Below are 17,013 nucleotides of genomic sequence, written 5' to 3'. Positions count from 1 at the left end.
CCCCAACCATCACCCATCCTGCCCCACTCCCAGCACATACACATAGGCCCACACAGACAGATGCATGTAGGGCTACATGGAAACACACAGACCTGCACACACACACTAGTAGCCCACCCTCTGGCAGCCAGGATGGGGGCAGCTTTGCAGCCCATATGGAGCCCAGACCCAGCTGGGCTATCCCAGAGTCTGGTTGTGGGGTGAGGCTGGGACATCTGTCCCAGGGGAGGGTCCATCAGCCTCTATGTGGGGCTGGGACATCTGTCCCAGGGGAGGATCCACCAGCTCCCTACCCAGTGAGGATATCTACCATACTCCACAGTGAGGTTTCAAGCCCCAGCTGAGCCCAAGCTGTACAGGTCCTGCTGGCTCCAAGCTCCTTTGCTCCTCTGCTCACAGCCACCTCCCCAGAGGCAGTAGAGTCCATAGAAGAGCCAGGGGGTTGGAAGTATACAGTCTGGGCAGGAACCCCATTTCTTCCCTTTGCCAGTAGTGTAACTTCAGAGAATAATTCCAATCTTATTTGTTCCTCAAAAAAATCTGAGACAGATGCTACTGCCCCATCTTCCAGATGAAGAAAGTGAGGCTCAGAGAGGGAAGCACACTGGGCATTTCTTTCTAGGGCCACGCTCTTTTTGCAAACTCTAGGAGCCCAGTGTCTTGGTTTTCTTCCTCCTTTCCCTGGGGCTGCTCCTTCTCAGCCAGTGGTTCCCCTCCCTGTGCCGAAGTTTTCTAAGGTGTTCATTGGAGCAGACTGGAGTTGCCTGCTCTTCCCACTCTGCACCACCCCCTAAGCCACTCCCAACACTTCCATGACAGTTTCTGTGTTCTTGATTCTTTGACTGCCCTCTCCATCCCAGACAACTTCCTGGGCTTCTGACCCCATTATCCAGCTGGCCACCATGTTGCCCAATGCCAGGGAATGCCATTTACACAGAGTATATATGCTCCTGAATATCCCTCCAAATCCTAGGGGTTCTCATAGGACATAACTCAAGTTGAGCCTGGTTGAGGCTGAGTGCACCATCTTCCCCAAGGCTCCTCCTGTCTGGAAGTTCTCAATGACTTTACGTCCAAAATGTATGTGAACTCATCCTTTCCTCTCCAGCCCAAATACCTTCCTCTCTCTCTCCTGGTTTGAGTCGCCCAGCACCTCTGGGCTTGCTATTGACCCTCTCTTATTGTTGTCCCCTCTGGCCCATTTGCCTCCCCATCATCAGTAACTTTTCCCTCTCAGAGTTTCGGCTACACTAAAACCCAAATGATCTTTTGGTTCTGGCACCCATATGATCTCAACTCCAGATCTCTGATCGAGCCATTCCCTCTGACATCCTTCACCTTCCAATGCCTACTCATCTTTCAAGGCTCAGCTGAGACAACAGTCCCTCCAGGAACCTTCCCTGATGCCCCAAGCACGGGATAGATGCAGCTATGTTTTTCATTCCCATAACAGCCCCCTGGCTCCTCCATTTAGCTCTGATCTATAATCAATCACCTATTTACTCATCTGTGTCCCTCTAGAGCCTCTAAGTTCCTTGAGGGCAGAGTTGTGCCTATGTTGCTCTCTATGACAGCCCCAGTGCTTGGTACAATACCTAGCACATGATAGGTGCCCTATCAATCTTCCATGGATAAGTGAATGCATCAGTGGGTGCAGGACCTGTGCTGAGCACTTTACATACCTTCTCTCATTTATTCACTAGAAATCCATGCGATGGGTGCTACTATCCTGTGATCCAGACCAGGAAAGCAAGGCTATAGAGGTTGAAAACATGCCCAATATCATGCAGCTGGTAAAACAGCAGGGAATGGATGGATTCGAATAGAAGTTTGTGTGCTTTCAGAGGCCTCCTTTCTACCACCCCACTCTGCTTTCCCAACCCATTTTCCATCTCTGACCCTGTTTTCTCATCTGTGCAATGGGAACAAAAATCATACCTAATACAGAAGCTGACACTAACAGGTTCTCAGTAAATATCTGTGCCTTCTCTCCCAACTCTGAGGCTTATTCAGAACAGAATTTCCCCAGGGCAGAAACTTCCTGCATGCACATGCTCACAAAAACAGGTGCAGAACTCCACACAGGCACATTCCCAGCATCCAGAACTCAGTAGGCGCTTAACCACTGCGTGTTGCGCAGACAGGCATCAGGGAACGCTGGAACATACTCAGACACAAAGCCACAGTAGGTGCTCAGGCACTGGAACCCCGCCCCCACATCCCTGCCAGTTATCCTCCTCCGCAGCCACTCCCCCTGCTAGCCCAAGGCGCGGGAAATATTTAAAACAATTTTATTCATGAAAATATGCTGTACAATGCACTCTACACGGCCTCGACACGGCACACACGCACACGCACACGCTGACGGCACGGCCACGGTACACAGCCTACGATATGCGCCAGGGACGCCGCGCCCACAGCCCGCCCCGACCAGACACTTATAAATATGGGAGAGAAGAGCCAGGACTGGCACGGATAAAGGGGTGTCGGGTTAGGGTGTGGATCCGGAGCTGAGGCCCGCTAGACAGGCTGAGACCAGTACTGGGGGTGGTGGTGAGGATTGGAAAAGGCGATCGACTCCAACAGGGAAGGGGAGAAGCAAGGGTTGGCAAGATTGGGAGGGAAGGGCTGAACCATGGGGAAGGAAGGTCGAAAGGAGGGTTAGGACTGAAGGAGGACAATTCCGGGTATACAGCCAATAAGTAGGTGTGAGTGTGTTTCTGGGAGAGGGCTGCTGGATTTTTGTGGGTGGAGCTAAGACCAGTAGAAAGTGTCAATTGGGAATCAGATCGGAGTTTGGAATGGGCGATTCACCAACGTGAGGGCCCCCCACCCCTGGCAAAGGAAACTAAGATTCAGAGACGCTCCGCCCCATCTCGGGTAGGCTTCTCTGAGCAGCGCAGCCCAACTCGCTCCTCCCCACTCCCACCCAGCCCGGGGTCAGCCTCTGCCCCCAGGCTTCCTGCCCCGGGAGTAGGGGGAGCGGCTCTCAGGAGTCTGGGCAGGAATGGCAGGGTGCCCCAGCTCCTCCCTACCACTTCCCTCAGCGGCCAACTTCTGAGAGATGTCTCCAGCAGGGCTGGGGCTGCCTCCTGGATCCTCCCATGGATCTGGAATCAGGGGTGGGGACCCGGGGATCAGGATGGGAAGACAGAAGCCCCTTTGGGGGCGGGGCGGACACCCGGGGCTCCGGAGCGGCCTTCAGCCCGGCACCCAGCTCTGGTTGGGGGGCGGGGCCCCGGCCAGGCCGGGCGGCGGTGGAGGCAGGGCCGAGTCGAAGTTGAAGTCCATTTCGTCGCTGTCCATGAAGTCGTTGAGGATGATGGACTCGACGTCACACTCCAAGCTGCCGCTGAACATGTCAAGGTCCAGGTCGGCCGGGAAGCGGTCGGGTGCGGCACCCAGCGGCCCGGCGGCGGCCGCCGCGTACGGCCCAGGTAGCGCGTCCAGCAGGAGGCCGCCAGGAGGGCCCCCGAAGGCGGCCGCGTGGCCAGGCGGCGCCAGACCCGCGGTGCCCGCCTCGCCGGGCAGCGTCATAAGGCTGATGGGGTGGGCTAAGGCACTGCGCGAGGGCACCGGCGGCGCGTACGGGGCCGCCCCCTTGCCGGGGTAGGCTGTGGCCGCGCTCGCCAGCGCGAGCTCCCCGGGCGCGCCCAGCACCGGGCCGGGGCGGGGCGCGGGCGGCGGCGGCGGCGGCGGCGGCAGCAGCGCGGGCAGCGCCCCGGGGCGGAAGGGCGCGGCGGCCGGCGCAAAGCTGGCCTGCTTGTTCTCTTGTATGGTCTGCATGGGCAGGCGGCGCAACGCGCCCAGCGCAGGCGGCCCAAAGCCCCCACTCCCGCCATAGGTACCGCCCTTGCAGCCGCCGAAGAAGGCGGGCGTCCCGGCGCGGGGCCGCGGCCCGTACGCGTCCTGCGCGCCCTCCAGCAGGGACTCCGGCAGCCCCGCGCCACCGCCGCCTCCGTGCAGGCCCAGTGGGCCTCCCAGCTCGGCCAGGCGGGGCAGTTCCCCCGGGCAGCGCGTACCTAGCGCGGGCGACAGCGCGCTCGCGGGACTGGGGTACATGAGTGGTGACGATGGCGCAAGGGCCTCCAGAGCTTCGTCGTCCTCCAGTTCAGCTGCCTCTCCAAGCAGGGGTCTCCTGCCGCCGCGGAAGTCGGCCCACGCCTCGTAGTCATCGCTGGCGTGCGAGGCCGGGCTCGTGGCCCACTTGGCTGCGGCAGGCACAGGCCCCGGGGCTGGGGCGCCCGGGGGGCTGTCATCGGGGCTTCGCTCGGGTGCCTGCAGCTGCTTCTTCTTGCTCGCCTTGCCCTTGATGCGCAGGAACTTGGCTCCGTTGTCCATGGACACGGCCCTGCGCCGTGGGGTCTTGCCGGTCTTCCCGCCCTCGGGGTTCAGCATCCACCATGAGCTCTTGCCTGTGCCCTCGTTCTGCACGCGGATGAAACGGGTGTGCAGCGACAGGTTGTGCCGGATGGAGTTCTGTGGCCAGAGACAAGGACATGGGTGGGGGAGTGGGAAGTGAGAAGGCCATGGGGAAAGATGGGAAAATGACAGAAACAGGAGGGGAGAAAATAGAGAAAAGAATGAAGAGCCAGAAGGGAGAAAAGGGGGAAATAGGGAAGAGGAAAGAATGAATGGGTGAGGGGAGCAGGTGTTAAGTACCAGGTCGGACAAACTCAGATCATCCCTCCAAGACCCCAGAACCTCACACCCTTCCCCTTCCCCCGCCCCCACACGCACTGCCCAGAGAGCAGGGCTGGAACTTTGGGCCTAGCCTCTCCCTGGAGGCAAAGCCCAACCCTGAGGGCTACTCTGAAGGGTCCTGCAACAGGGGAGCAGGACTCCCTCCCCGGACTCAGCCAAGCCCCGCCAGACTAGCCAGGCTGCAAGGGGCCCCCCAGCAGATTATGTAAGGGCTCATGGCTCAGCGGCTCATTTGTCCACCCCCCTCCCTCCCCAGCCTGGCATGGCGCCAGGAGCCCGAAAACCCAGGGCTCCAGAAATCAATCTCGCGGTGACTGATTAAGCCCTGTTTAGAACTAATTGCTCTTTCGTGTGTGGGGAGAATAAATTACCTGCTTTAATTTCATGTCTTTAAAATGCAACTGCAGGTAGAGAAGACTGTTAACCCTTTGCTGGGAGGGCCTGGCCAGGGAAAACAGAATAGGCTGGGTGTCCCCAAGGTCAGCAAAGGCCAGAGACTTTTCAGAGATCTCCCCAGAACTCCTCTGAGCTTCTGTGAACTCCACAGAGGCCTTGGATTGCAGCAAGTTCCTCAAAGCATATCCATGGGCCATGGAGACCTCCAACCCCACCTCTGTTCAGTGCTGCCCAGCTCTCTGACCTGCCCTTTGGGTTGCAGCCCACCCCTCCAACCCCCGACGAATCTGAAACAGAGTACCTCATCCCTAAATGCCCCTTCTTAGTGGAATCTTCACAAATCCCCACAAAGCAAGTGGCATAATGCCCATTTACAAGTAAGACCAAGGCTCAAGGAGGAAGTGGCTTGCCCAAGGATACACAACACTTTCTGCCGTCCCGGATATTTCTCTGGGCTTCACTTTTGTCACCCCTATACATATCCTCTTCTAAATGTCTTTTGTGCCAATCTTTTGTGTCTCCCATAGCACTGCCTGCTTTTGCCAGGCGTCCCGGGGACAGAGAAAGACAGGGGAAGCCATAGCTCCACGGACCTCACAGGAAACTATTGGGCCTGCCACACCCCACCTCTAAGGCCTCCCACCTGGTGGCCTTGATCTCTGGCTCAGGCACAGCTGTGGAAAACAGCATGGACTTAGTTATCAGAATGGCTGGGCAGGATGCCTAGCTCTTTTCAGCCACCTAGCTATTTGACCATAGGCTGTTGACTCAATCTCTGTGAGCCTCAGTGCCTCAGTGAGCTACTCTGAAAAAATGGGTGACATTCAGTAACCACCTCAGAAAGCCGTTAACTCATTACCTGAGCTAACGTGTGTAGGTGTTTGGTGAACACACCAGGAGCTCATAAACAGCGGTTAAATCCCTCACTCTGTCCAGAAGACCTCACCTCTTAGATCATCTGATAGACCTGCTCTGTCTCTGCCTTCTTCATATCATGCTGAGTACAACTGTGCTGGGCACCAACAACTCTGGAAAGCCGGCATTACCCCATCTCATTTACCAGGGAATGGAAGCCCAGAAGCATGATGTAACTTGCCCACAGTCCCACAAGCAGTGCCAGTCCAGGTACCACCGCAGACCTGCCCAGCTCATGGACCTGCTCTTAACTCTTCATACACCCAGCCCAGTAACCAGCAATCCGTGAGGGATCTCCCTTCTGCCTCCTTCCCACCAGTCTCCAGAAAGTAGGGTCCTTACTGCTGCCCAGGGTACCGACTCCTCACTGCCCCAGGTGCCCAATCTCTGGCACTTTCTGGTCTTGGGAGGTGACAGCTGGGGCTCCAAGGCCCCTCCCAGCATTGCCCTGCCTGGCTTCTCCTGGGCCCTGAGAGGAGGGGAGCTGGACCCCCAGGGAGTTGTGCTCCCTCAAGTAGATACCCCCTTTCCTGCTCCCGCCCCTGCACCTGGCTCCCCAGTCCCTCCCCCACACCTGTGTTCAGGGGCCTCAGAGGCCTCAGTTCTCCTCCCATAGGGACTATCTGGCTTACCAGAGGATCCACCTCCCAGCTTCTTCAGCTGGAGGTCAGTCAGGCAATACCTCTTTATCAATGTCACTGTGTACAAACCTGGTTCTGAGTGCTAGGGGGTGGAGTGGGGGGAGAAGGACATCACCAAGTTCTAGCTGTACCTGCCTGTTCAGCCCTGGGCATTATAAGTATTATATCTCATGTAATCATTCTATCAAACTATCAAACTCCATACAAGTCAGGGATCGTGATCTCTATCTCAAATGAGGAGAACAAGGCTCAGAGAGGTTAAGAAAGTTGCCACAGTCACACAGTTTAAGTGGCGGAGCCAGGTATTGATTTCAGGTTAAAGTCACTCTGAGTCTAAAAGACACTGCATGCATTTCACTATGGGAAAGAGAAATGAGTTAAGAGAATTTCCAAAGCATCTTAGGAAGCCGATACTCCAGTGCTTCTTAAACTTTCCACGTAAACCATCCCTAGAAGCTGGCAGCATGGGAAGACTGGGGGCATATAAAAAGGTCAAAATTCCTTAGAAGTTTTATGCTTCCTTTTTAGAATTCAAGGGAATTTTGCATTGTACTTCATAATACATCCAAATTTTCTGAATATAAATAAAATGTTTTAGATTACCACCAAGAACACATGCTCCGGGCCTATGAAGGTTTGTATCCATTCCCCTCTGTTTCTTGCCCAGCCGGGTACCCCTGGGAGCCTGGACCCCATCCTGAAACCATGGCTGATTGGACCCAGAGAGAAGAAAGGATTTGCCCATAGTTGCCCAGGACCTGGTGGCACAGCCAGGATTCAAACCCAAGCCTCCTGACCCCCGGCTTGGTGCTCTTCTCACTCCACCGAGCCTGACATGTGGCAAGTCCCTCCTTCTCTCCAAGTCTGAGTTTCTCCACCTGTAAACCGAGGAGACGGGCCAGTTGTACTCTGAGGACCTTTTTGGTTTGACAGTGAAAGTTCTTGGAATCATCCAGTCCAGAGGTTTTGAAACTTCTTTTAAAAATTGAGGAACTTTTTATAAGTAGAATCTAATGCAAAACTTGAGGGTTACACACTCAAGCCATCAGGGGTGGGGGCAGGGGTGCCTGGAACCCTGCCTGCTCAGCACCCTCCCTTGCATTCTCCCTTTAGGAGAAATTCTACAAGACAGATGGAGGGAGCAGTTGAGGCCTAGAGGGGTGCCATGCCTTGCCGAGGGTCACCCGGAAAGGTGGCCAGAGCTGGACGAGAACCCTGGCCTGTGAATGCTGAGCCGGGCTCTGTACCATGTGTGCACCAGGGCTGTGCCCCATGAGGGAAGCCCAGGCCCTGTAGCCCAGTCTGGCTCCTCAGGGCCCAGCCACCTGGTACCAGTCAGAGCTTTGGGCCAAGATCTAGTGGCAAGCACCGATCACATCTCGCCCAAAAGGCCTTCTGGGAGGGTAGAGGCCACGGAGGAGGTGAGGGAGGCAGAGGAGGGAGACGCCTCTGCCAGGCAGCAGTAACCAGGGCTCCCTCTTGGAGTCACCTAGCAACCTGCCACCACAGTCACGCCCTGGCATGCCCAGGTTCCCCTGGTGCCCAGAGCTGGGCCAGCTTCTGGGGCCTCATACCTCCCACACTTCCATACAGACTTGAAGCAGGTTCCCAGGGGTGATAGGACCCGATTGGGAACCTCAAGGAGATCAGGGGTCAGAAGGAAGGGACAGTGGCTATCCCATGCCCATCCCACTCTCTCTCAGAACCTGGGCCAGGGAGGCCAGCCTCCAGGGGCCTCACATGCCAGAGAGAGAAGGCTGGCACAGGGCAAAGTGCGTGGGCTCTGGAATTGGTCCGTACTCCAGTTTTGGCTCCAACACCCACAAACAATGCAGCCCAGGAGCAAGGAGCTTTGAAACTCAGTTTCCTCAAACTGCCACCTGCTTTCACCCTCATTTCCCTACAGCCCTCCACCACACAGCAGCCAGAGTGATCCTTTCAGTGATTCTCAGACCCTCTGATGCACCCCATCTCACTTAGAGTAAAGAACAGGGGCCTGGCCATAGCCCAGGAGCCCTCTGTGACCTTTCAGGTTCCTCCCCTTATGCTGTCCTGCCCTCCTGTTCCTTGAACCAGGCACAGTCCCACCTTGGGGCCTCTGTCTCAGAGGAACACTGTTCGCCCAGATACCCAAAGGAATCCCTCACCTCCAAGTCTTCATTTGTATGTGACCTGTCACAACGAGGCCCATTCAGACCGCTCTTAACAATTGCTATTCTTCCCTGCCATTTCTTGGCCCCCTTATCCTACTCTAAAATTTTCTAAAGCTATTATCATGTTCTAAATTTATGTATTTATGTATGTTTTTATATGTGGTACATATAATTTATATTCTGTGTTTATTATCTGGTTTCCCTTAGAATGTAAGTTTCATGAGGGATTTTTGTCCATTTTTACAGTACCCCATGTGCTGTTGAAAGAATGTATGTGTGTGAGAGAGAGATTGAGGAGGGGGGAGAGAGAGAGGGTGTGAGGGGGAGGGGGGAGAGAGAGAGAGAGAGAGAGAAAAGGAGAGGCAATACTGTATGTGTTGAAGGAGAAGAGATATCTGTCAGAGACTAGACGGAGTAGCTTCCAGCACATGATAAGGGCTTCTCAAATGGGCTGAGAAGGCGCTTTGGGTGAGGGAGTATGAGAGTCAAGGGTGAAAAGAATAAGGAAGAGTATGACCCCACAGGAAAGATGAGAGAAAGGGAGTAAAGGTTTCTGCAGGGGGTAAAAAAGTTCACACTGGGGTGAAAGTGTAGCCTTCTACCCAGCTCACCTCCCCCCCAAACCAGGAACTTGGGTAACCCAAGAGCTTGCGCTGCAGATGACAGGTCCCTCACAGCCAGGAGGACACAGGAGCCCCGGTGGGAATAGAATAACCTCGTCCTTGCTGACGGTGCCTCCCTCATGGACAGGGTCTGATCCATTTGGTGGTGGCAGCTCATCTATCCAGCAGGACACCCTCATCTATTCCCAGGACACCCTTCGCCCACGAGCAGTAATGCATTCATCTGACAACACAACCCCATTTATCCAGCACACCAGTCTCATTTATCCAGCAAGTACAACCTCATTTGCTAACAGCTCTCCATTCACCTGACGGGCCCCCTCATTTATCCAGCAGGACACCCTCATTTATCCTCCAAGTCGGAGGCTCTCCTTCCTCCTGTGGTGTGGCTGTGTTCTCTAACAGTGCGACCCGGCTGATCCAGCAGGACGTCATCTCTCCTACAAGTACACTTCATCCCCTGACAGTACAACCTCATTTATCTAATAATGCAGCCTCACCTTGCCTCCAAGTACCACCTCATTCCCCGACAGTACAACCTCGTTTATCTTCCAGTACAACCTCATTTCTCCTTCCAGCACAGCTTCATTCTCTGATAGCTCAACCTCATCCAATCTTACCTCTTCAGCCAGAGCCTGCCAGATCTCTAGAGAAAGAAAGCGGGAAGGAGGAGGGGGAAAGAAGAAGGGTCCCACCATTTCCTGTTCCCTGTCTACAGAGGGCTGCCTCGCACTCTGACTATGTGCAATCTTCCAAGCCCCAAAAGGGCCCAAAGACTTTGAGTTCTAGGTTGCTTGGCTCAGCCAGCACGCCACCATTGCCCCACCTCCTGTTTTGATCCCTCTTAGGGCTAAAGAGAGCCCACAGCATGGATTTCCTCCAGCTCTCCAGGAGGGAAAAGATCCCATCTGATTTGATTTGTAACTGTTACTGATTTCTGTGGCATGGATATTCCCATCGTAGCCAATTTTAAGCTGCCAGCATGACGTGATCACTGAGTGCAGAATCAGAAAGAAGTGTGCACGATTGGCTCCCATGAGGCAGTGCAAACTGGCTCTAGCACACCACTGGCACGTGCTTCAAATACCGAGGCTGGAGAAGGGCAGCACCTACCCCATGCCAGACCCATGCTAGGTTCTTTACATACATTTCTTCTTTTAATCCGGATTAGCTGGAAAGAGGAACTATTTTACAGATGGGGGAAACTGAGGCTCAGGTGGGCCATGAAGCTGGGAAGTGATGGAGCCAGGTCTGGGTTTCAGGGCTGTTAAGATTCCAAAACCAGGGCTCTTCCCACCCATATACCCCCAATGTGGTAGGGGACACTGCCCTGCTGCCTACATCCCTGCCTTGGTTCAAACCCAGGTGTCTTGGCTTTTATCAGAGACAGAAGATCCAAGGCTTGTATGCTTACCCACTATAAACCCTGTGCTACCTCCTGGCTTCCCTGGCACCTGGGAAATTCTAGGACCCTCCCAGTTCAGTCCCAGGTCTTATGTCCATACATCTAAGCCAAACACCAGACACAGATGCCTCCCCAGGTTCCATCACTATCAGAGGTTCACCCCAGCCCCTCCCTCAGGAAACTAAGCCTATCTACCTGATAGGGATGATTGTCCAGCTCCTTCCTCAGTGCCTTCCTGAGCAGAGACCATCTGTGGGGCTGAGTGAGTGCTCTGATCCCCTCCATGACTCCCATTTCCTCTCTCCCTCCTTCCTTCTCTCCCTTCCTGCATGAAGGAAGGGCAAGGGCAAGGTTTAAATCCAAACTTCATCCAAGTGACCTTAAGCCTCCCCTGAAAGGAAGGTAACAATCCCGACATCCATGGGGGAGAGCTGGGACCTGGATGAGATTCCACATGTCAAGAATCTCATCCCCTCCCAATCTCAGAGCCCCTGTCTCACCTCTTACCCCTCACCTCACTGGCCCCAGTCTGGCCCCAGAACACACATCTGTCTTACACAGAGCCACCGACTCTAGGGGTTACTTGCAGTGCTACCTGGGTGAACCTGGTGTGCCCAGTCCAAGCAGGCTTCCTGGCAGAAGAGGTGACCTGGATGACCAGAGAGGCCTGAGGCCATGTGCAAATCCTTGGTACTAGGGTTTGTAGTAGAGGAGGGGTAGGAGGGCAGGTGGGGGCATCAGGGCCACAGGTGTCAACAGGTGAGTGAGCTTGGGGTGAGCAGTGGAACAGAAGAAGGCAGCAGGGGCCAGGAGGGCCTCAATGTCCAAAGCATAGCATGAAGTCAAGGGATAGGTTCTAATATCCCCCCCCCCCCACTTCCCCAGAGACAGTAGTGCCCACATACCTAGCCTGGGTGGCAAACAAACCAGCAGCAGAAATCCAAACTTACTCCCACATGACTTCTCATCACCCAAGGACTTGAGTCCGACTCTGGACTGCTACTTAAGAGCCCTCCGCTGCTCTCCGGGCTCATCACTTGCATTCCCGTAAACCCATGTGGGGCTTCAGCCACTCTGGATGTTTCATATCTCCATGCCTTTGCATGTTCTGTTCCCTTTGCCCTTCCTTCTCTCTCAGCTCAACTAGTTCTTGCTGCTCCATCAGGGCTAGCTCAGTGGCTTCTCCCTGGTCCCTTCTGTTCCCACCTCAGTGCTACTGCAGAAATCTAACTGCAAACCAGAGTATAACTGTGTATGGGCCTGCCTCCCCAGTTGAACTTTGTGGACAGTCCCTGGCTCACAGTAGGTCACACACAGGATGGAGCCCTCAGCGGCCATGAACCACTCAGGCCTGACCATTCTGTACAGTTTCTTTCAACAAAATCCCCGGCCAGACCTCCAGGCTTCTCCTCCCTCCTGGTTTCCCTCCTGTTCCTGCTGCCTCTGCCACCTCCTTATTCTTCCTCAGCACTTCCTGGTCCTAGGAAGGATTCACAAAGTGAGGAAAGAAAGAAATGACCACTTACTTAACATTCACCACGCCATGGACTGTGCTGGCACTCAACAATTAAATCTTACTGAGTCTTTGCGACAACCCTCTGAGTGGGTTTATTGTGCCAATTTTACAGATGAGAAACTGAGGCTCCAAGAGACAAACTGGCTTGCCAGAGGTCACAGGGTGTTAAGTGATAGTGCAGAATTCACGCCTCCCTGAAATGCCTCTAGGGAAGAGCCTGGGCCAGGCAGAAGCTCCAGAATGGGCCTGAGGTAGGGGCCGAGTGAGGGTGCTGTCCGCACTGGCTCAGCAACTCTTCCACAGACTTTCCTCCCTCATCCAGGATTAAAGGGGATCCCTAAGTGCAAAGCCACTCAGGGCTTCTGCGTCTCTCCTCAGTCTGAGCCCCCTCCCTCTCTCTGCACCAGAGCCTCCCCACACCCCTGCTCAGGCCCTGGGAGCAGCTGCGGTGACCTCACCCAGCCCTGCCCTGGGCCAGGCTCTTGGGAGGGCCTGGCAGCTGTGCCCCAGCCCTGCAGGCTTGCTCCTGGGGGGAAAAGAAGAAGAGTGGGCATGGTGCCAAAAGAACCATCTGCTCTCTCAGGGGTATGGCCACCCTCACAGATACTGGCCTCTCCCCCAGGGGCTGCCCTTGGCCCTCTGCGCCCATGCCAAGGGGCTCCAGGAGCCCAGGGCAGCCCACCCAGATAGGGCACCAGCCTTCATCTGCCATCTGTCTTCTGGATGCTGAGAGGTCCTTATAGGACATGGTGGAGCATGAATGTCTGCTGAAAAATGAACAAGTGCTCAAGGTAAGCCCTGGGTGCAGAGGCCAGAGGGCAGGGCTGGGTGTGCTGAGTACTGCCTGCTCCAGACTTGCTGGGCTAAGAGCCTGCCATCTCCTGGGGAGGGGCCTCCATCCCCTCACATCTGCTCAGCTGGCAGGTGCCTCTGGCAGAGGGTAAGCCCCTTCCCCCACAGCCCCAGCTCAGGTTACAGAGGAGGCAAGGCCAGCTGAGGACAGGGGGAGGGGAGAGAAGGGGTGGAGAAGGCATCACAGCTTCCCAGAGTATCGGGGGAGGGGAATCAGGATTTCTAGATAGGACTCAAAGCCAGAGAAGGAAGGGCCATGCCCAAGGTCACACAGCCTCCCAGTGGGCAAAGAGGAGCTGGTATCCAAGGGCAGCCAGCCCTGGGTTCAAGGGTGACCTTGAGCAAATCATTGCCTTCATCTGTAAAAATACAGAGCCTAAACCCTGCCTGCTTGCCTCCCAAGGCCATGGGAGAGGCTCTGTGGGCTAGAAAGCAGTGGGTCAACCTAAGGACAGGACAGAGCTCAGACATCTTGAATATCTGATACTTCAGGCATTTGAGGAAGGACCCCTCCTCCTCCCTAACCCCTTCACACACACCAGTGTCTCTCAGAGATAAGGCCCAGGGACTCCCACTCTACACAGTAACAGGGAGGTAGTTCCTTTCCCTTTTCAGAGCAATGAATAACACTAGTGATATTTGCTAAGATTTCTTGGGCACTGTACATGTATCTCTCCTATAATTCTCACAACAAAGCTTGGGCATAAGCTCTGTTATTATTGTTTTGTAGAGGAGGAAACTGAGGCTCAGTTGCCCAAGTCCACACAGCAGGTGAGTGGCAGAGCTAGGATCAGCTCCTCCCTGCTTGCCTCCAAGACTCCTAACCATACCCCTCTCTCACCTCCAAGATCCTCAAGGCACCGAAGGGTGCTACATGATCCCTCAGCCCTGGCACCTTGGACTCTGCAGGCCTCTACTCTCTCACAGGCTCAATTCTCTCCTGGACCCCAGTACCAGGCCCACACTGGGCACCTGAGCCAGTCCTCCCACTCCATCCTCTACACTACCCTCAAGTGATCTTTCTGCCTGGGTCATACCCCATTCTCTACAGCTTGGAATGCCAGCTCCTCAGCTTGGCATTCAACACCTGAGGCTACTGCTTGCTTCTCCGGCCTTGGAAGCTCCAGTTCTAGTGGGCTCTGGCCAACCCCACCAGACCCTGTGGGACTCCTAAAGAATGCTGAGGGTTTGACCTCCTTTATCTGTTTTTTTTTTTCTACCCAATGTCCAAATATCCATAGCTCATTATCTGGCCTTCCATCACAACCCTGAGCAGTCTTTACCCTGAATTGAAATCAGGAGTCCTAATCTTCTCTCCCCAGCTTGACCTGAGGGTACCTCAAGGTCAGACAGTCGAACAGTTCCTCTGAGCAGCACTGCACAGTGGACCCAAATTAAAGTGAATGGAGGAAGCTGTTATCAGCCTTAGGGCCTACAGATGGAGGAGGTAGACATCATGGGGTAGAGGACAACACCAGGCTTGTCAGGGAGCTCGCTGTCTGAGAAAACTAGGGACCCCAGAGCCATCCACCAGGCTAGAAGCCTCAGGGCCAAACTGCAAGGGGAGAAGAGACAATGATAGGAGTGGGGATAAGGGGAGCACGGTCAGCTTGGAATGGCCTGGCCAGAGCACTGGGCTAGGGAAGAATTAGCCCTGGGGAGTTTCATTTCTGTCATTGACAGTAGGATATTGTGAAAGCCATTTTATTTCTCTTAGCCTTAGTTTTCTCATCTGCAAAATAGGGACAGTAATGGCACCAGCTTCATGAGGTTGCTGTGAGAATTACATGAAAGGCATATGAGGGGTGAATCCTGAGCTGGAATGGTTCGGTGCGATTAAAGCGAGGGACAGAAGACTGGAGTGCTGAGTGATGTGGCTGGAGTAGTAGACTGGGGCCAGGTGGCCAAGGCCTTGAGTGTCATGCTAAGGCCCCAGGATTGGATCCTATAGGAACAGCATTGTGCTATACACATGCTCTTGTCTCCTCCACCATATGGGGAGCTATCAGAGAGCAGGGGCTGCAACTTCAGGTTCCTCACCATTCTGAGTATTTACACTGACATTTCCCCTCCATCCTGCAGCCAAAAGCTCTCAGTGGCTGAGCACATCAGCCCATTCTCTCCTTCCATATTCTATACAGCGTGATTCCTAAGATATCAAGGAAGGATGGGCGAATATGTGGGGGATGGGTGGGGGTTAGTTTCTTGGAGCTGACTGCAAGGGGTTCAATTCTCTGGAGGACTCAAAAATTGAGTGAGGAGTGGGCTCAATCCAGGCAGCCTGCTTGGAGAAGAAGCTGGTCCACACCGGGAGCAGAACTGAGGGGCAAGCAGAAGCCCAAGAAGTTACTATGTAGGCATTGGTTCAGAATCTGACCCCATTACCAAACAAACCTGTTAAAATATAGATGAGAGTTTGATATAGAGGGTCTAAGATGGGGACTCGATACCTATATTCACTAAAAGCTTCTTGGTGGCTCCGATCATCAGCCAGATTTGCCAGCAACTAAGGATTTAAGGCAGAAATTCTCAGGCAGATGCCGTGGGTTCAGAATCACCTGGGAAGTAAGTCTTTGTTCAAGCACCCCGCCTAGTTTCTGAGGGGTGTCCCAAGGGATCAGGTTCATGAGAGTCAATAGCTTCCTTGGTGAGTATGCAACAATGGCAGTGGGTGTGGGTTGAGAACTCCAGTGTCAATTGTAAAGGTGGCAGTGAGAAGGCAGCCTGAGATCAGAGGCAGCAGGGAAAGAGAGAGAGAGGGCAGGGCATGGACAAGGCCAGCAGGGGGCCCAGGGGTCAAAACAGAGCAGTGTGGGTCTGGGAACTGAGAAGTCCCAAAGGGTTCTGGAGCATGAGTGATTCTTGGGGCAGGAGGACTGACTGGTGTGTGGGGCTGACTGCAACTGCCCTGGAAGATGGTGGAACATGGTAGAAATAGGTCTGCATCTAAATCCAGGCTCAGCCTCGTCCCAGCTATCCTGCCTTGGCCAAGTAACTTCATCTTTCTGGGCCTCCATTTCTTCAACTGCAAAATGGGGCTATAAACATGTACCTGGCAGGACCCAGGAAAGATGAAATGAGAAAATTTATGCGAAGTGCCCAACTGGCTGCCTAGCACCCAGGCATTAATTCTCTTAATTCTTGTTCCCCTTCCCACAAGAGGCATCCCCCTTAGAGACCAGAAAGGTTTCTCTGCAAAGAGGGAGGCCCTGGGGGAAGGATGTGGGAGGCCCCTCCCCCACATGCCACCTGGCCCCCCTCCCACTTCCACATATGGGTTGGGGGGTGGGGAGAGGCAGCAAACAGCCAAACCCTCCCAAACAGAAGTTGATTTCCATGGTAACCAGGGTGCCAGGAGGATGGGGGTGCTCCAGATCCAGCTGTCCCCCTGAGCACCCTATCCAGGCCCCAGAGCCTCAGCTAATGCCCACTCAGCATCCTGTATCCCCCATCTGCCTGCTCTGGGGACCGGCTGGGGCTGCCATGAGTACTCCCTTCATCGTGCCCAGAGTATGTTTGCCACCTGGGTACTGCCAGGGCAGGGTAGGCAGCTCCAAACAGAAGTCCCAAGTTCGAGTCCATCTGCACCTATACTCACATGCTTCCGCCCTGAGAAGTCTTATCAGTACTTTGTGCTCTCTGTCCCAACTAACCCCACATGGCTCTTAGAACCAGATGGTTTGTCAGCCGCAGCCCTGAAAGGACCAGAGACCAAGTTAAGGCCCTTTGGACACTGATGAGAATACTGAGGACCAGAATGGGAGAGAGCTTTGCTCCAGCTCATACATGTTGGGTCAGGCTCACTCAC

The 17,013-nt window shown here is 54.5% G+C and overlaps 1 protein-coding gene across 7 annotated transcripts in view; it reads right to left on the bottom strand.

Moving 5' to 3' along the window:
- Window positions 1–2,275: 2,275 nt before the first annotated feature.
- FOXO6 (forkhead box O6) overlaps window positions 2,276–17,013 on the bottom strand; it is a 113,909-nt gene continuing 99,171 nt past the window's right edge. For 4 of the 7 annotated variants that reach the window (XM_039876719.1, XM_039876718.1, XM_039876720.1 and 1 more), the window contains one exon: window positions 2,276–4,479. In XM_039876719.1, coding sequence (XP_039732653.1) covers window positions 3,202–4,479 — 1,278 coding nt within the window. In that variant the 3' untranslated portion in view covers window positions 2,276–3,201. Of the gene's footprint in view, window positions 4,480–11,032; window positions 11,163–17,013 lie in introns of all 7 variants that reach the window. The other 3 variants (XM_039876716.1, XM_039876715.1, XM_039876717.1) reach the window with 1 other exon arrangement.

The sequence above is a fragment of the Pteropus medius genome, unplaced genomic scaffold, assembly GCF_902729225.1.
Source record: "Pteropus medius unplaced genomic scaffold, Ma_sr-lr_union100, whole genome shotgun sequence".
NCBI lineage: Eukaryota > Metazoa > Chordata > Mammalia > Chiroptera > Pteropodidae > Pteropus > Pteropus medius.
The sequence above is the reverse complement of the archived record's forward strand: the minus strand, read 5'-3'. Positions and strand labels throughout refer to the sequence as shown.